At 36.6% G+C, this 24,848-nt stretch overlaps 1 protein-coding gene across 1 annotated transcript in view; it reads right to left on the bottom strand.

Moving 5' to 3' along the window:
• Positions 1–24,848, bottom strand: part of ACSS3 (acyl-CoA synthetase short chain family member 3) — a 76,660-nt gene that overhangs the window by 19,284 nt on the left and 32,528 nt on the right. Inside the window, exons 8-9 of the mRNA XM_062568078.1 lie at positions 22,271–22,422; positions 11,450–11,553 (exon numbers count right to left, since the gene is read on the bottom strand). Coding sequence (XP_062424062.1) covers positions 11,450–11,553; positions 22,271–22,422 — 256 coding nt within the window. The remainder of the gene's footprint in view (positions 1–11,449; positions 11,554–22,270; positions 22,423–24,848) is intronic.

Genomic DNA, 24,848 nt, shown 5'->3' with positions numbered 1-24,848 from the left:
AGCAGTGTTGTTTTGAAGCATTCTCCCAGCAAAGCTGTCATTTTGGTCAAGGGAAATTAAAGGGGGTTGCAGGAGACAGCACAGAGAGAATGAAAGGAGGGTCTGGGGAGGGAGAAGGCTCAGTCAGTACCTGATAACACAACCATCTGCACAGCAAGGATGAAGCTCTAAAAAGACTCCTTGCACGTACTCCCTCCATAGAAGGGTTATTTTAATTATGACAGAAAGGGTAGAGTGAAGAATTCAATAAGGTAAAGGTTTTCTCAGTAAGGCAACAACTATTGTGCATCAAGGAACAGAAAAACACAGTACTAGATGAATTCTAGCATTCAAAAATCTCATCACAGCATGCCACGCTACTTCCTTATAATAAAACCAAATCTAAGAATCACAGAAACACACATCACAAACAATATGTACCGTGGGAGTCTGAATATTCAAAGCACAGGAAATCAAGTATTTATACAGACCTCATTTCCTCATTTTCTTCATCCTTCAGCTTACAGCTTTGCAGAGCAAAGAGGTCAGGTTCTCAATCAGTTCTTTATCATCAGAAACCAACCAAGTCTGTAAGTCACTGAAAGCACCAGCAGTGGGTGCTCTCACTCACTCAGAACTTGCTAATTAGTGCTGCTATCCCATGACAGATTCTGTCTAGATGTTGCAGGCTGGTCACTTAATTACCTCTGTCATTTTGTGCTTACTGGTCTTGGAAGAGAATTTCAAATAATTGTTTTAATCTGTCTTTGAAAACTCTACCTCAGCCATACCTTCAGTAAGGTCTCAAAAATATCCACTGTGTAATTTTGTCATGAAATTTGCTTTATTTCTCCCCTGGAAGAGATCTACACTCTCTGCACAGTTCCAGGTTGATGCATGAGACATGAACAGGTGCTAATGTGTAGAAATATCAACTACACCTTTCTAGTGCAGAAAAACTAACTACAAATAGACTGATCTTACCTATTCATCAACATTAAAACAAGGAGGTGACATCTGACCACCATTATCCTAGAGCATTAAAGGAAACAGAAGTGAAGAGGTTAGATGATCCCAAAAGAGTATGAGGCGATATGGTGAGCTGATAGTTGAAAGTTTGCCAAAGAAGTACACAGTAGAGAGGTACTGTTAATACATGTTGATATGCATTGTTTTTTGCCTTTTTAGGGCAATGGCTAATGAAAATTACTTTTCAGAAATATAATAATTGTATCATGAACTTCCCATCCAGTTTACTCACTGCCTCTTCATTTTGCTTAGACTTGTCATCAAATGAAGTAAAATTTACTGAAAGAGCTTACATTTACTGAAATTCTAATCTTTTTTTCTAACATATTTAGCAAGGTACTGCAGCAAGGAATAACAGAAAACTGAGAGAAGCCACAAGAAGACAACAATGACTGAAGAATCTGGAGTACTACAACTTCTTAAGGATCCTCCGATTCAATTTTACCAACTGTCAGAAAGCAAGTGTGAAATTAAATCCAATTCACAGATTAGGCACAATTAGATTAGATTAAAGACAATCTGTCATCCTAAATTCTGAAAGGCTTTGCTGGCTAACAGTGAAACTCTGAAAACTCTGTCACATATCATTTTGGATTTTATTTCAACTCTTATTTCTGAGGAATCTGTTAGATAAACTAGCAAAGTTCTTGAACAGTGATGGTAATTACCATTTATTCCACCTGTCTCTATTCTTAATTTACCCCTCTCTTGTCTGTATCCTTATAGACAACCCAACAAGTACTTAAGACTCTGGAAGATAATAGCCACAGAAAATAGCCAAAATGGACAATGATGTGACAGTTGTATCAATTTTCATTACTCATTATAGGAAGAAGGCTGTTATTGCAATTAAAATGCACAATTGGAAACTCAGACTGCTTTTTCATGGTTGACTCAAGTCATTACAGCGTTTACACAGTGTTTACCAGAGTGAGGGAAAAGCACATTAAAGTGCAGATCTGTGCAGATCACTGCCAGAAAGGAGAGTCTCATTATCCTTCTACACCTTGGCTGTGCGTTCATCTTTCTTTTCCCCAGCACAAATACTCTCAGGCTTTTACACAGAATTGCATTTGAATTTTACACAGAACTGATTTAGCCAGAAAACTCAGATTAATTATTCATTCTTTTACCCAGGTTAGTTTTTGCCTAAATCAATTCCCTGATTCTGTCCTCCATGCAGCCACATGCAGGCCAGGACTGGCCTAAGAGAAGGGGTACAAATGCATAGCCAGAGATGAGGGATGAATGCTCTACTCTGTCTTTCAGTAGTGGTTTGCACTTACCTAAGTTTTGACCAGTCACACAATTATATTCCCAATTACACACTGTTAACCTATTAATTTCAGCATGCTTCATTTTTAAAAAAGGAAGAGTGTCTCAAGTATTTCCTCCTAGACACACAGTTCGTCCATTTGATCTAACCTATAGTTCAAGATATCACTTCACATTTTAAATGTCAAATGCTACACAGGTACACGTTTAGAGGTATTCATAAACCAGGACTTTTTCTGATGCATATCTTTAGTGACAATTAGCTTTTTCAAAGCTCACCTATGTAGGTTTTTTTTTTTTTTTTTTTTTTTTTTTACTGATTTAACTTTATATCAGATTCTAAGCTGTAGCTGTATCAATGAAAATCTCCCACCTCAGCTGAGACACAATTTTCACAATATAAAATGTTCTTACGTCGGTTCAATCTTTAAAATGGCATATCACGTTATATTCAGTTTTGCAGTCATAACATATGAGTGCTAAGTTTTGCACTTAATAACATATATTCAGATTGATACAAAACCTACGGGCAGGCATGATGCACACGTACTGCAGAGTATGGGCACTTCAGCCTCGTTTGTACAGTTGACGAACTATCACAAAATAATATTAAATTTGACTGTGGAGCCATATTAATACTGTACAACAACAGCTGCATAGAGCTATCCAGAAGTAGAGTATTTATCTCATTTCTTGTGAATGTACAGAATCAGTGGAAAATCATAAGATAGGATATAAATAACAGAAAATCTGAAGCTTGTTTCTCAAAACAAAATCCATTTTATGTATGAAGTAATATATTTTCTAAAATACTTGGAGGTTATTTTTTTAATTTGAAATCATATGAGATGCAAGCAACTATTTTAGTATTCTTTTACTGCTTCAAAGCACTCGCAATCATAATGCATCTATTACCATGAATATACATTTCGCTTGTCAAGGCCACATACTTGTTGTGTAACAGTTCTGTTGCAACATTCAATCCCTTGATTTATATATATAAAAAAATCAAACACATCAAACAAAAATTGCCCAAGGCTCCCTTTCACAATCCTATCCAAATACAGAAGATATTTACAAACTGTGCTGTGTATGGTATCAACGCAAACAACACTCGAGGCCTCTGAAGACTTCAAAGCACATCCAAATAAGATCCCCAGAATAAATGAATGAACTATAACTGTAATAAAGCTCTAATTAGTTTAGTCAAAGGGTGGTGGACCATGACAAATACTAAAATCAAAGAAGGAAATTAGTTTAGTCATTGCGTACTGGGAGGGTAGTCATATAGCAGAAGTTTATGCATTCATTTTGTAAGTACACCAGGTTCCTTTGCCTCCAAATGGTCATTTATAATGTACATTTTATAAGCTGCCTATAGCAAAATGACAATCAAGATAATCAGAAAGGAGAAACAAATGCTTTCTGGTTGTATTTGGAAGATTTCAGATGGTATATTTAAAGATGCATGAAGCTGGGCAATGCACTAAAATATAATATATTTTCAAGCTATAGTTGCATTTCAGATTTTTATTTTCTTCCTACCGTAACGTCATAACTGATACATGATAAAATAGTAAGGCATTAATGGAGATTATAAAAAGTAATTACACATCTCATTGTTAACCATTTACTGTTTAATCATTTTGGGAAATCTTCTTCTACTGTATGCATAGTAATATAGCCAAGATGGAAAAGACAGATAAAATTACTTCTGAACAATTCAAAAGAACTTATCTGTACTGGGATTTAATATTTTGGAAACTCCTTTTCTCTTTCTCTACTCTCACCGGGCAGCCTGAAATCTTGCAAAGGATTATTCCTTCCATGCACTAGACCCATACAGCTTAGCCCTCCTGTTCTCAAATCATAAGTCATCTACTTTACACTAATGAGCACTTTATTCTCTGAGCTACAAAAAAGCAGTTGCCATGCAACAAGAATGAGATCAGCAACCTGTAACATTTTCACACACATACCAACTGGAGGTGCTGTCACAGCTTCTCTGCCTCACACAGCTAAGGCTGCATTACTTTCACTTAACATGCTAGACAGTAAAGGTGTCTCTTCTTCATTTGCCTATCTATTGCACGGAAACAGCTCATGGATGGGCTCCATAACTTAAGATTGCTTTACATTTCTTTTCTTTTCAAATTTCTTTTCTTTTCAATCACCAAAACTGCACAAATGAAATTTTTAAAAGGAGAAAAACATCTATAATATTTCATTCATACTAATGCATGTCCCTTGGCTGCACGTGGAAAGACAATCAGAAGTGATTAAGATTAATAAGCGCTGAGAAACTGAAGCCAAATAGGAGCAGAAAGGCTTAATGCGTGCTTTCTATCAAGTCTACATTAGAAAATGACAGTACAAACGAGACAGAATGGCTATGGTACAGTTGATACTGAATTTGTATCAACACAGAGGAGGTGTTTACCAGTGTGAGGAAAAAGGACAGAATAGCCAGGAGGAAGAGAGAACCTTTCCAGCAACTTAAAAAGCAGAGGTTTGAGGGTTGTTTGTTTGTTTTTTTCTTTTATCAGAACAACCTTGTGGGCTTACTGCCTAACCATGTACAAACTGTAATCATTCCAAAAATAAAAGCAATTCATTTTTCTTTCCAGTCACAACGCTCCTTCCATCCTTGAACCAGTGTGATCTTTGCAATCTGGATCATTTCCCAAAATGCACAGGAGAACTGATAGCCACGTGAAAGGCATATCTGAACCCTAGAAAGATAAATATTTTTGGAGGAGAAAATACATGCCATGCCTGGTGGGATGATGAAATGGGGCAAACAGTGAAGAGCACTGAAGAACATAATAAACTTACGTAGCTGTAATGATTCATTCCAGGTAGAAAAAGCTTGTAGAATATATATATGTAGTCCACACATACATTTTTAGATGTCCATCAAACAAGTAAGCATTATATAATAATGAACAAGAAATTTTTGTAAAAAAAAAAAACTTCTCTAAGCTAAGCAGATACAGCCTGAACTTCTGGATAACAATCTTCTATGCACGGAGCCATGCCTGAGAAATCCTATGAAAATCAAGTTTAGAAGATGAGTATAGATGACTATAAGCTTGAAAGACTACAGAGGGCAACACAGTCAGGGAAGGAAAGTGATCCATTTTAATTACGCCATGCCATGAATCACATGCAATGGAGATGCTAGGCTTTGCACATCTTGCATAGATACAGTATTCTACCATCATATAAACTAGGATTATACCAATAAAATGCCTGGTTCCAAGTACTGACGGTCTCCAACTCTTAACTCTCTTTTCTGCCTCCCTGGTAACAGCATGCTCCAAGCTGGAGTTTTAAAATGTTTTACCACATTTAAAAAGTTTTACCACATTTCAAAATAAATACTCATTGAGGAAAATTCCATAGCTTTGATGTTCCATTCACCAACTGATATAAAGGCCCAGAGTGTTTTATATCAGAGTGAAGTTTAGGAAATTCTAATTCTGCTATTACAGCACACTTCTGGGATGCACATATGGATTTAGGTCTCCCATGATAAAGAGGGAGAGGTTTCCCCACTCCTTCCCCAGACCTGAGTGGTTAACGTTACTGAAACACTGGAGAGGCACCAACTGCTCTTAATTAGTTTAAGAGATTGGCTGGCTCCTTCAAAACAATTTAGTCCAATTACTTGTCTCTTTGGGGGAGCAGGGGGGGAAAATGTCAAATTCTATTCAAAATCATAGTACGTCACTCCCTAAAGCTACATTAATCTGCCATTAAAACAAAAATTGCAAGAACTGTCAATCTCCCAACCTCAAGAGCAAAAGCCATTACCAGAAGGCATCAGGAAAAAACTCTACAATTCTGATATAATTTTGATCAGTCAGACAGGGTACACAATACATACAAACAACTGGTAAAGGCCAGCGTACAGAATGAGAAAACCATGCACTACTGAAAGGTCAGTTTCTGCCTTGGCAATGTCTGTAGCCCCTGTTAAAAAAAAAAAAAAAAAAAAAAAAAAAAAAAAAAGTATTTGTCTCTCTCTCTCTCTCTCTCTTTCCTCCTGTGAGAAGCAAAACACTATTTGAAGTCGGTGTCCAGTCTTGAAATTGAACAAACACAATGCAGACAAGCTATACTAATGATGCACCCTCAAAGTTTGGACCAGCTGGATTATTAAGCACCAAACAATGGCTAGAACAATCTTTATGTTCACATCCTTAAAGGACAGAATGGGATCCCCCAGGTAGAGACATGATAATGACTACTTCTCTCCTTTTCTTCTACATCTGCTGCAAATTTAGCTATCCCAAACATAATGTCAGCCTCTGCATTTCAGGGCTGCACAGTTGCAGAATTTTCTGCAGAGTAATTTCCACTTTTTAAGAAATGTTCTGCAGATTATCAGCATCCACTAAAAACAAAATATAATTCCAGTCTTTATAGGATACAATAGTCCTTACAAAGCATGAGTTGAATCTACACTATCTAATAATCTCAAACAACAGCTTGGACTCTGGAAATGATCTGTTCCACCTCTTCCATCTCAGTTCCATAATCGCAGAATGGCATTTCTGGTACTTAAAAAAAATAAATAAAATAAAAATAAAAAAAAAAATAAAGTGCATTAACTCTTTGATCCAAACAAAATAGCTATCCTTTGCTTAGCTTACATTATCGGTTGTCTCTTGCTCTGCAAATTTCACCATATTAAGGAATTTATTGGATTAGAATGCATATTCTGTGGCGTTTTGAAAAGGCAAAGCAGAAGATGACTGGAGAACAAAACCAGGAATCCAGCTGCAGAACGAGGTGGGAGACAGAAGTCTAGACTGACGAAGTTATTCGCCTAACCAACCGCCCTGCTGTGGAAACCTTGGAAGATTAGCTAGCAGAATTCAGCTGCAGAAGCCATCTTTCTGGCCACCCATAAGAAGATTTTGCACAGTGTTGCCAAGACAACACAATGGAAACTGAAGACTAGGGAGCAGATCACGCTGTGTGGAGACCACGTTAATAAAATCTTCCATATAAATGACTGTGGTAGGAAGCAATTTACTGAAATACACTGCACAGATTATGCCTAACTATGATTTGTATTTTTTACGCTGCATTCTACAAGATGAGTGTTTTGTTTTTACAGTCCTAATAATATATTTGTATATCCATGACTTCTATGTGGAATTATAGTTCAGCATAATGCTAATACTAATAAAAATAATGCAAACATAACATTTGCATGTTTTAGAGGTAAGACACAGATAATGAAAAAGAGAAGTTTCAAAGTGACAGAGTAAATTAATCCTGCTACAAAACTGCAGGAATTCCTAGCAGGGAATTTCATCACATTGTGCCAGAGTACCCAAGATCTTACTACACTCTGTGTACTACAATCACCTTTTTTAGCAGCTGTAATGTAACAAGCAGAATATGATTTTCATTCTCGTACCCACCGCAGAAACAGATTTGCTACTGAAAAGAGAGCTTATTCCCATGAACACAGAAAATGTGCACTATCTCCCTGTAGTTGTGTCTTTTACAGAGCTGACGCTCAGAATAATTAGGGCAAATCACATAACATAATACAATTATTATCTTCAAGTTGAACTTCTTAAACTTTCATAGACTCCATAACTTCAATTCCTATAACATAAAGAGAACACAACCACAAAACTGTATAGAAGGATGTGTTTTGATTAGTATTTTATGTACTTCAAATTTTATTCACTGAATTTTCAATTTCAGTTGTTTCACCTGAGGTTTTCTATACATCCTGAAACAGAGTCCCAAAACATTTCTATTTAGAAATATCAAGAGAAAAAATCATTACTTCTTATATTTAATATGAATAAACAGAAATGTTATTTGTTAAATTTTCCAAAATAGTCAAAAAAGATGTGGGAGTTTCATTTTAGTTCTTTGTGCTACAAAACACTGAATAGCTAACATGAATGCAGAGGAGGATGTTTAACGCAAGCTTTCATACCCTTCATGTTTCAATTACTCCTTCACACCCTCATTGTTATAACTAACTGTTTTTTTCTTCTATAATCTAAAGCTAGGTCCAAAACATCGCAACCCAAACTCACATCTGGTGTATCGAGGCCTCTTCAAAGAAGTTTAACACATATATTTCAAGTATGTTTCACAAAGTGCCCTATGACATACATAGTTTGAAGACTTGAACAGAACTACATTATAATTTTCCTTAAAACATAACTATGCACAGAGATACAGAACAAAGTTCAAAAAGTGCTTTTCTGTTTCCTCCAGACACACTCAAAATATCACAAAACATATGCAAGCATGACAAGAAAGTTTATCTCTGAGCAAGAAAAGCTGTGCTTTCTAACACTGAATTTGCAATAGCTTCCTGGATGGCTTGGGGCAAGACACTTCTCTCTCTCAATTTAATATTGGCAAGACTGGAATAACGCTTTACTTATTTCACAGAGGTATTAAATGAATTAATTTGATTGTGTTTATACAACTTTGCAGATGAAAATTGCTACTCAAAGGCTAAGTGTCATTTTCTTATAAATATGCAAAAACTGAACACCTGCACAAAACCAAACCAAGATTATCCCCTCCCTGTGTATAGATGTGCACAAGACTTGAAAGTACCATTTTTTCATCTATTGCCACATCTCTGAAGAAAACAGCAAGTGCTTATCAGTCCTTATGCCCTCAACTCCTACCGGACACTTATTGATCCTGTGACATATATTTCACATCTTCTCAGACATGCTTTCTGCATACGTAACAAAAATAAATAAAAAGGCATTACTAATGAAGAATACTGACCGAAAGCAGAGTTGTAATCTATGAGGCTTTCTGGGTGTAATGGCTTTGAAGTCCTCTAATGAAAGCTTTCTACTGTTTCAAAGTATTTCACAGTGATTGCGTATACTTTATAAATCTGCCAAAGACAAAACGAGGGAAAAAAATCCTACATACATTCCTTTGTCCACACAAATTAATTTCTAGTTTCAATGTAAGCAAAGAGGCTAAAAGCTCTGGAGGTATCTTACTCCCTGTTCTCTTTGCATTCCCTGTTCTCTTTTTGTATTATCCTTTTTCTTGGCAGCCTTTTATTTCCCTTCACTCATCTCTGCCTCTAAATAATAACTCAGTTGTTCCTCAGTTGTTCCTCAGCTCTACAAGGTCAATCTGTTCCTGCCTTTTTTCTCAGTAATAAATAAGGCCATACATTACCCCACCAAACAAGAAATACTAATTTACTCTGATACTGTATTTCCTTCCCTCATCTATTGTTTTAGCCTCATCTGAAAGAGGCAATGACTAAGACAGAATAGCACAAGTAAGACCTACAGTATTCAGGTAAATTAAAATGCCACCATTTTTCACAGTTCTACAAGCCCCCTGCTTTGAAAGAATACACACAAATATCAAATCTGGGAACAAGTAACAGTTTGCCACATATCAAAGGTCAGAATTATTTTCATACATAGAAGTAAATCTGTAGCTTGGAATCTTGGGTAAAACAAAACAGCAATTTAGAACCTCAGATAAAAATTTATTATTACAATAAAAAGTATTTCCTAAAATACACTGATTTTGTTATCTTGAACTAGAACTGGTTATTAAAAATTCACTTAAAGAACTTATCAGCTATACATTACATGTCATAAAATAACTAATTGTCTCAAATTGTCTTGTTAAATGTGGCTAGAGGTCTTTTTTGTGGTTTTAGCTGTGATTTTTTATTTTAGAAATAGTTGAAAAACTTCTTTTTTTCTGAATCTTAGGGTCCTCTATTCTATCATCATTCACAAACCACGAATATTTCTAATATGAAGTTATAAAATCAAGATATTCTACATTCAGCATCTTATAGCTGTGACCTAATACAAGGTCCTTTCTTGCCTTTCTCTCCCACATTTATTACATCTTCATTTTGCTTCCTAAAGAATTAAACAGCATATTATCAAATCCTACCTTCTCCATGCTTATTCATCATGAAGAGGAGCTGTCTCCATTACTGAAAAGTGCATCTGAATCTGCCACTAGCTTATAAAAATGAACAGTCACAAAAATGGCCTGACTCTTCTTGGTTGTGGTATATGACCAACAAGAGACAAGGTCCAAAAATTGCAACTTGGGAGGTTCAGACTGCACATTAGGAAAAATTCTTGTACTAGGAGGGCCACACAGCACTGGAACAGGTTACTCAAGGAGGTTGTGGAATCATCAGAAGATTTCCAGACTCGGCTACATAAAGCCATCATTGTTGACGATAGTCCTGCTTTGAGAGGGATGCAGGAAAACTATAAACTATAGACCACTACATGTATATCTGCACCCATATAGACAGACAGGCATAAACTCACACAGAATTACACACAGTAATATTGGTTATTTACAGTTCAGTATGCAGACAAATAAATTATCTGATCTAAGCTTTTTCAGTTAAACTAACTGTTCACTCTGCATCACTGAGGCCTATTCTTGCCTACAGACTTTGAGATCAGAGAGAGGTGGACAAAATAAAGGTACGGTCTCCTGTATCTATCAACTGATTGGTAGATGCAAGGAGATACATTTGATCATACTTTCATACTAAATTCAGATAGGATTTTTGACACAAAGAATTATGCATATATTGGTACTCTGATTCCTCCATTGTGACCTAAGTATTTACTCCTCCTCCAGTTAAATAAATGGAAGGCATTTAAAGATTATTAATGGAAATTGGCTGAGGTCCACACATAACAATATTAAAAACCAAGAGGTCTATCCCATGCTGCAGACTGTTTGTTTTTAATTACACAAAACATAACTCAAAACTTCTGAAAGCTTCTCTAAATATCAAATTTGATGTGATGAAGTAGTCAAATACAATAACAAATTACAAAATTACAAAAATACAGAAATTATAATAATGATGATTTTTAACACAAGCATCAGAAAATACTGTTTTGTTTTTTTCTACGTAGCTTTTAAAAATGTTGTGTTTTAAATACATCTTTTAGTCACTTTTTAAGCCACTTTCAAAAAAAATTCTTCTTGCTTGAATTTTTATTCTCACATTTGGTCCTGCCTATTTAAACAAAGTTCATACTTACCGAAAAACATACCATTACTACCTTCAGACTCAAGCCAGGAGTGTGAAAACATCTCCATTTTACCCTATTTCACAAACATATTTTAAAATACTCACCAGTTTGCCACCAGTGGTCTAAAACAGGCACCCTGAAGACTTTTTTTGACCATTCTAGTGTGTCCACATCACAATGCTCACCAGCTACAAATAATGTTCTGAACCTTTAAATAAAAACAAAAAAAGTATACATCTTGATCTGGATTGGGAAAGGAAAATGGCATGCGAAAATAAATTCAAGAAACATTTCGGTTTGTGTCCCAGATGAGAGAGAGGAAAAAAGGGGTGGAAGGACTATTACTCCTTGTACTTTTCCACCCTACTGAGTAACAGTTAAAATCCTAGCAATATTGATTTAGGCTTCTTGATGTCTCATGTAAAAGAAGCTTTCTTTTCAGAAGACAAAGACCTTGGGAGACCTGAAGCATGAAATTGCCAATGGAAGTAAAAAATAGTTACACGAAATTGTTGTACAAAAGAACTGGAACATCAGGTAAGCAAAGTATAAGTATCAAATATCAGAAGAGGAATCAGGAGGAAAAAAAAAAAGAAAGTTAAAGAAAAAAACAAATTAAAAAAACTTCTTATGGAAATACCTGCAGCATAACTTAGTTAGAAGTTGTTAATAACCTTGCCCTTAAACTAATGTTAGTATTTTTCAAATTTTTAGTTATCTTTCTGTAGATGTTTGGAAATGAGATTTGCGGACAACCAATGAGGGTTAAAGCTATTTTCGTAAGTAGAGTGAGGCTGTATGAACTCATACATAAATACAGATATATACATACACATATACAGGTGTGTGTGTGTGTGTGTGTGTGTGTGTGTGTAAATAAATATAAAAGCAAAGCTTCTAAATCCTCTCAGAAATAAAACCCATAGAGTGAAGCGTCTTAGTGCAATCTATACATTTCAGGCAAAACCAAGAGAAAACATACAAACAGCAGCTGAAAATATTTTGAATATTTTATATTCTGAGAGATTACAAATCATTTCTATTTCCATGTAATCCTATTAGATAATGTTGATAATAGCACTTAGCAACTATAGTTCCCTGACAATACCACTCAAATTCAGCTCATTTGACTGGATATTCTCCAGCCAGTTTTGGCAGAAAAAGATGCAATTTCTGGCAGTACTGAGAGATGCGATCTGGATTTTTGTACCATTAAATTACATAGTGCTATATAATTGGGTATTAAACCCACACACAGTCTTTAACTTCATCAACTTCCATCAGATGTTTTGTCACACTTTATCATCCTCCATTAAACATTACAAGTTCACTTTACAATCTGTTTAGCATGATAAGGTCTTTTATGTCAACTGCAGCATTCTTAAATATTATTAGCAGTATTTAGAATCCAGACCTTATTTACATTACTGCATGCTGCTAAGGTTCTGATCTTTCTAACACTTGCACAGTACCTTTGCTCATGTCTGTAGCAGATTTTTTGCACTTCCGATTTTCTAAGGAGCAACTTAAACCCCGTCACATTGCATATAAACTCATGGATACTCATGATGCAAGTCAGACATCCTCACCAAATAAGAAGGTACTTAAGAAAGGAATCATTTACGATCTTGCCCACACACTTCCAATAAAGAAATGAGCAATCCTTTTCAAGTAGGAACTGAGAACTTTGAACTCAGATTCACTAAGCACAGATAAAAACAAATGACCTATTGTGCCTAGATGCACCACTGGATTGATACTCAAAACTGCGTCACTACCTTTAGGATCTGTGTTACGATAGCTTAGTTCCTATGGGTAACAAAGTATGGCATTCATCTCTCTCGGCTCTTGTTACCAGAAAAATGTCTACTCTGAATGAGTTCTCTAGGCTTCTATAGTGCACAAAGACCAAGAGGCAATTTGAGAGCAATTTACCTGAAAGACTCCAAATAGGATAAGGCTCATTTTTTACAATATAGTAAGGCAAACTAAGCAAAACAAAAACCAAGATCCTACAACAACAATAAACAACATGACTAAGCTACAACACAGAGATTTTGTTAAGTTATTGTTTAAAAAGATAGTTATAGACACAGGGATTAAGTTACTGCACTATAACTTGGGAGGGATGGTCTTCCATCTCAGAAAAAGGGAAGTTTGGGACATTCTTATTTTGCTGTACATATAAACATGTTTCTATTTAAGCAAAATTTTAAAACAGAAAGTTATCATTTGGGAAATAAAATTTAATAGTGAGGGAAATTTAAGACATAAAATCTTTTGTTATTTTTATTGATAAGAACCTATACTTAAAAAAAAATCACAATGGAAAACTACACCTCCTTCCTAGAAAGACCAGCATAAATTCTAAAACACATCACAGTAAGTCACATCAATGTCTATTTTTAACCAATAGTGGCAATCCTGTCACAAAGAATAATTTGAATTCTAAACGTATAGTTAAGATGCACATCACTGTAGACCAAAGAACCTGCTTCCCTTCTGTAGTATCCAGAGGGTGTGCCCAAGCCTTCCTTCTCCCAAACCCTCCATACTCATCATATGACATAGAGAAGGCAGCACGGTCATTGAATTCAGAGAGGCAATTTAAAACCCCAAAGGACTGAGGGGAGAGGAAAAGTGAGAAGGAAACATATATTCAGCCTCCATATCTGGAAAACTCTGTTTACCAGTAAACGACCTCTTTCTTTCTTCTTTGAGTGACAGGCCACAGGTATTCTTGTTCTGCTAGTGACTAAACATTTCATAAATACTCTGTCATGCAGGCAGAATGTTTCTGCCAAGTACTGCATCAATCCTCAAGGCTTCTGAGATGAAATAATGTCTAATTAAGATACAAACAGAGCTTCAGGTCGCCCAGCAACAGACCCTGGGATTAAAAATATTCCTGTGAAATACCTCTTTGTTACAATCATAGCATGCTCTACCACAGCCAGATCAATTTCAACAACATTTTAGTTCACTTTAAGTCTTGACACAGTCCATTAAGTCTGAAGACAGTTGCTGTACAAAGGACTGGACTCCTGTCCCTCAGCAATGGACACAACTGTTGATTTCCAAAAAACTGTATATTTCTGGCTAACAAAGGCATTCTTAGATGCCGAGGGCATGAAATAAGTTTCATTTCAGAAGCATGGCATTCATAAAGAAAACTAGATTAATCTTCTCATAAAGATGAAATTCAGAAAACAATTTAGGAAATTATGATAGAAGATAGAGCTGTTAACCCACAGGTGTCAGAAATTAGTGATGGAAATGCACAGATCTGCCCATTCAACTATAGAACTGGGAATACCCCTATGAAGAAGCTTGGAGATTAATCTCTCCATTTCAAAGGCTTATCATTTGGAGACTACAGACTTCTCAGAGCAAGGCTGCCCAAGCCAAAAAGGATATATGCAGTATTTTCAGCCCATTCTTCTCCAGATGACAGGCAGTTCCTGCTACCATAAAAGACAGCCTCTCAAAGCCTGAGCACTAACAACCCACTATCTGTACAGAGGCAAGGCAGGAGAGTATGCACAGTAAAGGTACATGAATACAACATTAGTAAAATATGCAATGAACTCTCATGTAGTGCATAAGCCATGTATCCTAAAATTGAAAAGCAGCTTTTTTTTTTTACTGCAGTGTTTGGCCTGGTGGTCAAAAATTTGATGAGAGATACTGAAAAGTTTATTATATTTTAGATCCTTTTATTGATCTATAGCTAGAGCAAAGGCAAAGAAACATCTACAAACAGTATCAGCAAGATGGGGAACCTGCACTGGCTAAACATAATAATCTGAGAACAGTCTTATCTATGAACTAAGCAGAAGTAATGACAATAGAGGTAGTTACAATACCTTGCTATAAGATTTACTTATTGCACATCTAGAGTTATAAGCCAGTTCACTTACAAAATATTTTGGAAAATGCTACCACGTTGAATTTGAACACGTAGACAAAAATTCCACTGTCTTAAATTCAGAATGGATCTTCAATCAACTCTCCTTTTAATATTCTAAGAAAGAATCCATTCCAAGCCTTCTTGAACTAGATGGGAAAGATGCCCAGCAACTAGAAAGTAACATTCACCTTTGAAGGACTGGAGTCACCATGATTATGGACTGGAAAACAGAATTCTAAAAGGTAAAAATAATTTTACTTCTGAAAGGTAAAAATAATTTCTGGAAGAAACACATAATAGGGAGTAACTTGCTTAAAGCTGACATCTCAAACTCTATCATTTCTGTGTCAGATCAGAATAGCTAACACATGAAATGGAGATGAGCACTGCTAACTCCATTTTCTCATGGTGGAGGGAAGGCAAGAAACAAGTATACCTTTCGAAGGCACTACAGAGTTCTTAAATACTCCAGTTTCAAGTCATGTAACATATGTCCATCCACAGCAGGGATGTGTTTGCAGACTATGTCTAAGGCTAAAGAGCAATCCTATGTTGTGTGAAGGACAGGGACTAGCTCTTAGGCAAACTCACAACACTAAATCATCAAAAAGAATCCAGAAGAATTATTTTCTTCTATCAAGCCGTATAAACAGAGACATGACAATTTCAGCATGGTTATAAAAAGTCCACTGTGAAATTTTTTTAACATTCCACTTAAAACTTTATAATATGTCAATGTATCTATAATTGCAATCATCTATTACTGAAACACAGTAACAGAGAAGAAGGATCTTAAAACTTCTCTGTTGAATATATTCTAAGCTGTTATTCCAGAATTCTACAATCCTAACATTAAATTCAGTGCAATCAAGCTTTTAGGTCCTATTTAAGAGTCCAAGGGAGTGGTCTTGAGGTGCCCCCCTAATGCAGGGGACAGATCAAGGTCCCTAGGTCCTCAACACAATCTAAGAAGTTCAGTACAGCATGTACACTTTGATGTCACTCCAAATACAAATGAAATGACATTTCCAAACCATTGCCTAAAAGCAGGGTGTAATAATCTGAGCTATGCTTTTCTGGACTAAATGAACATAAAACTATTTTTCATTCTAGAATGCACAAATCAGCTTTTCCTGACAAAGAAAAGCTGTGTCTGCACCAGGCTAAATAAGCCTTTTTTTCCTGAAATAACAATGAGGAAAGTTCACTTGTACTTCTTAATATAAACTGCAAATAAAGAATTCATATTAATTCTTAATTCAGCTAGAAACTGCAGATATTAGAACATGCAAAATATTCTTGAATGTTTTGAGATCATATAATTTTCTCCCATTGGTTGCTTTGCTTGTTCTCCTCCCTGAATTAATTTGACCTTGCTCAAGAGGATCCAAGCATTAGAGGATTGTCTGACAGAGTCAGAGAGACAGAGCACACACTAGCAGCAACAGATCACTCTCATCCTGTGGGCAAAGGGGAGCTCCACAAAGGATCTTGGTGAACTCTGCTCAAGATTCCAGGAGGGACGGTCAGAAATGATCTACAGCAGCACAGAGCAGGGGATGTATCCGTACTACCTAATACTTGGTGAGAATGGTCCGTGTTGTAACCTTTTGGTGTCTAGAACAATACCACTGTGTTAAGCAGAATACAAGTAAGTAAAAAGGTCTTGGAAATCTGTGAGAAAGAGCAGCGGTTGGTTACATATAGATTCTGTGGCTTCCAGCCACAGAATAACCATGAGAAGCAGTCAACACGAAGGTCAGAAGTTGAAGAGTAATGAAATAGCGACCCCCAAAGTCAATACGGCCCCCAAAATAAGTCTGCACGTGTGCGCAGTATCATAGCCCGGTTATGCAGCCGGGGCGGAGTTGGGCTGGACTCCCTGCAGTTGTTGGCCCAATGTGCCGGGACTCCCAGCTACCACGAATAACCACAAATACCAGAATTTTTCCAAAGGAGAGTGAGGTTGTTACACAACAGAGGACCACGCTGCCTCCTCGGGGATGCCCAAAAGGATTGTGCCTGCTGACTCTCCCTCATCATGCAGACGATCACGACAAGCATTGGAGTGGTCCTTCTCGAGATTACCATCAGTCTGTTTTAAGTATCTACTAATAAACTGCTTGCTACTGAAGTGTGTGCGTGTGTGTGTGTGTGTTTGTGCTGGCTTGCAAACTGGATGTTTGGCCCCTGGGAACCTAACTGGAACAGGGGGTAACAGACAGGACTGCAAAATGTACTTCAATCTTTCTAAATTCCAGCTCTCCATCACATCCCCTAGCAGCATGTGTAAGACAGATTATAAATTATGTGAGAAAGTATTTCTTTCTAGCAGTTTTAAATTTGCTACTTTAATTTCATGTCCTCTTATTTCGATGTGATGGGACAGAAAATAGAAGTTACTAATCTAGTTCATACTCATTATTCCTGTGCATTTTTAATGTAGTCTCGTATTTCTTTCTAGAGTAAGCACAATAATATGTATTATGTGTATACACTATTCTTTGCACACAGTTGTGTGTCATAGGGATTGTGTTGCAGTCTTAAACTTCAATTCCAAGCTACTAGGTAGACAAATCAATTATTCTAAGGCTCCAAAACACTTAACATAGTTTGCTACAACAGCCTCCAGTCAGTATGAATGAGCTGTAACAAGAACTGCAGCACACTATCAACAACTGGAAGCCAGTGTCTTCTCCAGTCTATGTGATTTTCACCTTCTAATTGAGATTGCAGTGTTTGTTTCTGGATGCTTCTCTCCTGAAGGCATTGCATCTGAGACATTGCAGAAATATCTGATCAGGAAAAGATGTGCAACTAAGTATTCCTTTTTGGCACTCCCAAAGATTTGCCAGTGAAACTTTGAGTTCAGGTTAAAAGATTTTCTTCCAGATCATTTATCAACAGAATAATTTGCTTATTTCTAATGGTGCAATTTTTATTATGTTCCGAGTCAAAAGGAATACCTCATCTATCAAAGCCTAAGATATTTTTATTAAGTGATAATACTAAATCTTTTTCGCTTCTGCCTTCTTACATGCTAAGCAAACTTGAGCTCAATATTCAGGTTGCTGAGAAATAACAAAAGACAAAACTTCAAGATGATATCAATTCTATACTCCTTTTACATGATCAAAATTTTAAAGAAAAATGCATTAATGCAATTTATGTACTTTTTATAAAAATGTATCATTTATATTCACAATCTGGAGAGAGACTTTGTCAGAACAAAAAAATTAAGACTGTCAGTTCTTCTCATTGTAAGACCTCCTTCCAAAATGCAGTTTTCACTTTTATTTCTTAATTCATAGGAAAATTTTTCAACCAGAATATTCAGTCATTTCTAACAAAATACTACAAAAAGAGAAGAAATGACAAAATCTGACAGAGATTGGCCTTTGTTACCCAAGTGGTTTTCTACTGACTCCAATAATGTCCAATAAAACCCTGGATGAGTTATAAAAATAAAAAATTGCACTTGTGCACATACTCAGACAAGGACTATATTAGCAGTCTCAGATTCCCTCTGTAATTTCTGCTTCTACATACTTTCAGAGGCAGAGCAGACCTCAGGACCAGAACTGAGAGCAAGGTACTTTGCCTCCTACACTTCAGCTATACCTACTGAACAAGTTTTACGATCACAAAGTATATCCAACTTCTATACTGTCTCTTTAAGGTAGTATGTCCTTAAATGCAAGTTTAGGTGGCCTACCAATCCCACCTGACAACAACCAGGCAACATCAAAGTGCTTCTAGATTCAACTTCAACTACTTATTTTGTCCAACATTATCGTTAAAGACAGATGAAAGAGCTGGAGACATGGGACCTATCCATTATCACAGAGTTAGACACTCCCCTCCCTTAGTTCCTGGATGGACTCAGTGTTTCCTTTCAGAATCAAGGAATTTCTGTCCAGAACTGGCATCAATGATGCTCCTACAGGAAGATAATACCAGTTTTGGCTTTCAGGGACACTTTTGGAGTATAGGTGCAACCAGTAATTCTTCCTACTGGTGCCTTGGATATCAAGTTAAACTTGAGGAAAAAGCTAAATTGGGAGGAAAAGGCAAGGAGATGTTTGAGATAACAAGCATAGTGAGACTAGAAAACCAGCAAAGATTATTTAGCCAAAGAGATTGGAAATAGAAGCTAGAACACAAGTAAAGTTGAAAACAACTGATGAATACATAAGGAGAGGCTATTCCTCTGCTGTCCACAAAATATCTGGTGAAACTTAATGACAGATCAAATGAATTCTAGTCCTGATCCATACTGAGTGCAGCCATATCACTTGTCACATATCCCTTAGCCCAAGCTGCAAAGATACGTATGATGGATCTAAAAATATGGCCAACCATATGAGCACCAACTTGACTTCACATCACAGAATGCTTTTCAGATATCCAGATCTGAACCCAAAGAATATACTTCTTTAAAGAATGTGACTAAAGTTCCATTTGAGAACATTTGGAATTGCCATAATTAGTAGTACCTGTGAAGCCTCCAGCACAGGCTTTCTTCTAAAGTATCACGATAATATTTAATGCTACAGTGACCAGCCAAACATGACATTTAGCCCAATCAATCCTTAGTTTGTTCAACAACCACTGTGTCCTTGACCTCCATACATTCTCAGACCTGCTCGGAGGTGAGAGAACTGCGCAATTAGGAGTTCCTTGTTTGTTTCACTTACCACAGACCAGGTCAGCAAATGACCAAGCAGAGGAATCCGTTTCTCACAGCCCTGTTCTCACAGTACAGTACATGCTTTATCTGAACAGGAAGAAGGAAGGGCCACTGTCATTTCACAGTTTCTTCATTTAGTCGAGGAAGATGGAAGGAAATGAAAGGAGCCTACTATACATGCGTCTTTGGAGGGTAATGTCATAACCACGTAGAGGTTTCATCCTTTACCCATATATGGACTAGTATACCATTTATGACTGAGAGTAAACTTTTGGGCTGTTCTAACGCCTTTGGAACAATTGCAATTTTTATTTGAAAGGTCGCTTCTATTTTGATAGGGCTATTATTTGATGACAAATATGAGGCTTAGCATTTGAAAAGTTCACTGCAACAGATATTTCCAGGCTAAAGGCAGGACAGATAGTAAGAAACATGACAGATCTCTCATCTCATTCCAGGCCTTTGCTTGCAGATTTGAACTTAAACTAGTAGAAATTTCATTAAGCTGTTACACTAAGGAATTGTATCAGATAAACAAGCTAGTATCTATAGATTCCCTTGATAAAAAATGGCAGAACAGTTGCAATTAATCAACAGAGCCAACTAGGTTATGGAACATGAAATACTTACGTATTACTTATATCTTAATTTAATATGTTAAATTGTGGTCCAATGTTGCCAATCATTTGGAAAAATGGAAAAACAGATCCTAACCAGTTCATAAAATTTAAGTCATTTAAAAGATGAAGTAAGATTCCAAATATGAGATTTTTGAGGAATGTAAGACTCAGTGTACCATACTGATGGCCAGAGAAGTATCACGGGGGGTGGGGGTGTGTTGCTAGATATTGAATTCTGTACTAGATGTAGCAAAGAAATGTCAGGTACTAGGGAATGACTCTACCCAAAGATGAATGACTTAAGAGGCAACCATATTTATACAAAAATGGAAAAGTTCATTAATTAGGCACTGAATAGGAATGATGAAATACTTTTTTACATCTAACAGAAATTATATCAGTTAGGAAATTCTTACTTATCAGGAATTATCCTTTGGCTAGAAAATAAGGCAACTTACAGAACAGGTAGTGTTTGTTTTAAGATTTTCCAATATGTGAATATGCTAACAATGAACTAAGTGATTTTAGTAATTACCCAGAAAATGTTTTCTAGCATCTGATACACCAGTGAATAGCTTCCTTGTCACTAAACATCATGGAAGAGTAGTGCTTTAGAGTCTCAAATGGGCTTGTCTTCTATTTCAAGGAGGGAGAAGGATTGATGATAGCACTCAAAACAGATGGAAGAAATTAATGAAGAACTTGCAGTGAACACCCATGAATATATCCTGCTTCTTGATGAAAAAACTTCCCTGAGCAATTAAGAAAATTGAGGCCCAATTAAGCTATATGGCTTTGCATCTTCCCTTTCTCTTTGGACAACTGTGATAAAATATGATCTTATGACTGAATACTGCCTACAGTCTAACACAGTCCTTGCTTGATGTTGAACAAATTATTCAAGCCCAAAATTCCAGAGATGGAATTCTGAAGCTTGATTTGTAGAAATATAAAACACTCGCAGATGCAACTGAAGTCACCAAGAGATGCATCTTAACCATATAAAGTGCTATATAACTCTAAGAACTCTGAAATACTGGTGCTTAAGTGGCTCAGACCGGGCATTCAAAATTAATAGAAGACTTTGACCTTAATCTCTATGTGCCTTGGCTTCCCATCTGTAAAATACAGATAATACCACTCTCTCATCTCACAGGGGATTTATGAGGATGAACTCAGTAATGTTTTTGAACCATGTAGATAGTATAGTGATAAAGACCTTAAAAACAGAATGAGATAGCAAATAGTTTTGTCTTCAGAGCATGATTTGAATAAATCATGAGCAGTAACTAAGTTATGGGGTCAAAAACTGAACAACAGAGATAAACAAAATTACTGCGGATTAAAGAAACACTGAAGATTCTGTGCACACAGTGAAACGGGAGATCAAGTGGAAAAACAGTACAGGATCATGTAATCCAAGACTGTATTGTAGCATATAAACACAGTGCAGTAAAATTAAGGTTAAACAAGCAATTCTAACTCACTAAAAATTCTTAATTTTAGGGTCGTAATCGTCTTAACAGTTTGCATCTCCTCCAAACTATCAATGTAAGTTTACAAACAAATACAAATGCACCTAAATTCTCAAGGATTCTTTTGTATTCTGCTATACAGCGGTGGGCAAAACCCCAGATACTTCGCTATTCTTAGTTCATCCAGTCTATTTCTGTTAGAAACTACTTCCAGTGTATCCTTAGTTCACCTTGTCAGAGAGTACTGCTTTCCCAAAGCTGCCTCAGGGTCTTGCTGACGGATTGCTCTAATTGCGGTTGGTGAAGTAAAGGCGGCAGCTACTTCATGCTCTGCTAGCACACGGAAATAGGCACCAGCATCTGGCGTTCCCACAGGCTTCCCCTACGGAGATAGTAATTTAAAATGTCACAGGATAAAAATACTTCATAATTCCTTGACAGTTTAAGACTTGAACAAGTAACAGTAGCAGAAGCACAGCAACAGAAGTAATTTCAGGTAAGACTTTAAAGAAGCTTTTGGTACTTTGAGTGTATTTACTTGTTACAGACATCAATTCACATGCTTTGGGCACAAACTCTCTAATGAACACAACACAGACTAACTGCTACTGAAAATAGGATAAACGGATAGGCATATGGAAAGAGACACAAAGAGCAGAGGGGGCTGTGTGTACTTCTACTTTTATCATAAAACGCTGAAGAACATTCAAAGCCCGCTGATCTAGGATCTTCTTGACGCAGCAGCACATCAGCTATCCACCCTGTGCACAGGCCTACAGATAATGCCACCTCTCTGTTACCTGGAGATTTTCTCCCAGTTCTAGAAAAATTCCCAGCTAGCTGCTTACAACTGGCTTCTTGGCACCTTTGTGCCATTACAGCACATAAAGACTGGAGAGAAGCCAAAGCCCTTTTCTGTTTTAGTGAGCTATCATACTACTACTACCTTAAAAACTAAACATTGTCTTGAGCTACAGGGAATATTCAGCATATACAGAAGAACTATAAACTGAAGTAATTAGATGTGACAAATCATCCAATGGCAAGTAATAATAACAAAAATAATCAAAAATAATCTGCTGTGCTGCAAATATGAAAAGCAGCTGGTACAAGATCATATAATTACAATCTTATTGTATGTAATTACTACAGTGAACGAACTGCTCCAAATAGGTTTATTTTTAAATGATGAAGAGATGTTAAAGAAGAACGAGCTTCAGCTCTGCAGGTATTGTCATAACCTTTTCACTAGAAAGGCCACATTAGGAAGATGAACTTCGACAGAGCCTACAGACAAGTAGGGAGAGACATATGCTCTTCGTATCACAAATATGACTTGTCAGTGCTTCATGTAAGAAATCAAAAATACAGAGAAAGTTTTACTATGCAAATGTCACCATCTTTACAGCACCATGCTAGTCACAAAACAAATTTTTGTCTCCTTTTATCTCTTGTGTAAATGCAAATTTGGAATATGTCTTTCTCAGCAAGTCTCATTCACATTCATGTCTTTCATTACATTCAAAGACTTGCAGGCACACCTTATAACTCATAACTAGTAATCTTTATGTGTGCTGATAATTTTCAACAAACCATATGTACTTTTTCCTCTAACACAGGAAAGATTTGCAATAAAACAAACAATACAATAGATAGATTAATAGGTTCAGTGGGAAAAAAATAGCATACAGAACTGTGTAGTTCTTTTCTATTGCCAAGATGAAAAAGGAAAAGGGGCATTAGAATATCTTGAAGAATTTGCTAAATCCAGTATTTTCATACCAATAATAAGGCACTAGCAAACAGTAAATGTTATCAAAATATACACTAATCAAGTTTGTTTCCAACCTTCAACAGCAAGCGATTTTCGTCCTCAGGTATGAAAGATATATATAACAGATTCACATAATAGATGATAAATAACACCACAAATTCATATAAACAAACTGCATTGGAGAGGCACTATTTCATTGTTCTACTACTACTAGACTCACTATGCTGTCATCTGAAGGCCAGAATTTTGCTTTAAAGCAAACAAGGTATTTTTGCACATTAGGTTGCTCAGCCAACCACCAGCACAGTTCTAACACACCTCCATCCACAACCTTTGCACATCCCCTTGGATATATATATGTCCAAGCATTTGCCCATACAGACGCAAACAGACAGGCAGGTATAAAACACCTCTCCTCCTACATCACTACCCAAATATTATGCAAATTAATTGCTGCATATGGTAGTACATAGCAGAAGGGACACAGGAGACAAAATGCAGCCATCTGCCAAAGCCAAGGAGAAGAAGGAATGTCTTTCATATGCAGATTAATAAAAAGAGTGAGAAAGCAACTGCTGGCTGGGAACTAAACATTGCACTCCTTAGAAAGCAGTCATCTGATTGCTGCCAAGAGTGGAGCATGAAGCTCCGATTCAGAGTTCCTGCCACAACCCTGAGCCAGCCAGCAGGAAACCAGCCATACGGGAGGAGAAAGACTGCTGATGTTGATTGTGAAACTGAGGCACTTTATTCCACTCAGGATTCAAAGCAGAACACACTTCCCAAAAGCAGACACTTAACAGAAAAGAGAAGGTTGTCTTTCAAAACACAGACTTGTGGCTACGGTAGTCTGCGAACATAGGATAGATGGGGCCTATGCAAGTTTGAACACAGCTTTCCCACTTTCCAGCGCTTTTCACCCTGTCTTCTGAAGAAGAGACAGTGTTTTTACTAAGGTCTCACTAAAATACCCTACCTTGTCCCATCTTAAAAGCCAGCCCACTGCCTCTGACACAGGATCCCGTAAATTATTC

The sequence above is a fragment of the Rhea pennata genome, chromosome 1 (assembly GCF_028389875.1).
Source record: "Rhea pennata isolate bPtePen1 chromosome 1, bPtePen1.pri, whole genome shotgun sequence".
NCBI classification, from domain to species: domain Eukaryota; kingdom Metazoa; phylum Chordata; class Aves; order Rheiformes; family Rheidae; genus Rhea; species Rhea pennata.
This window is presented reverse-complemented; position numbering and strand designations above follow the sequence as displayed.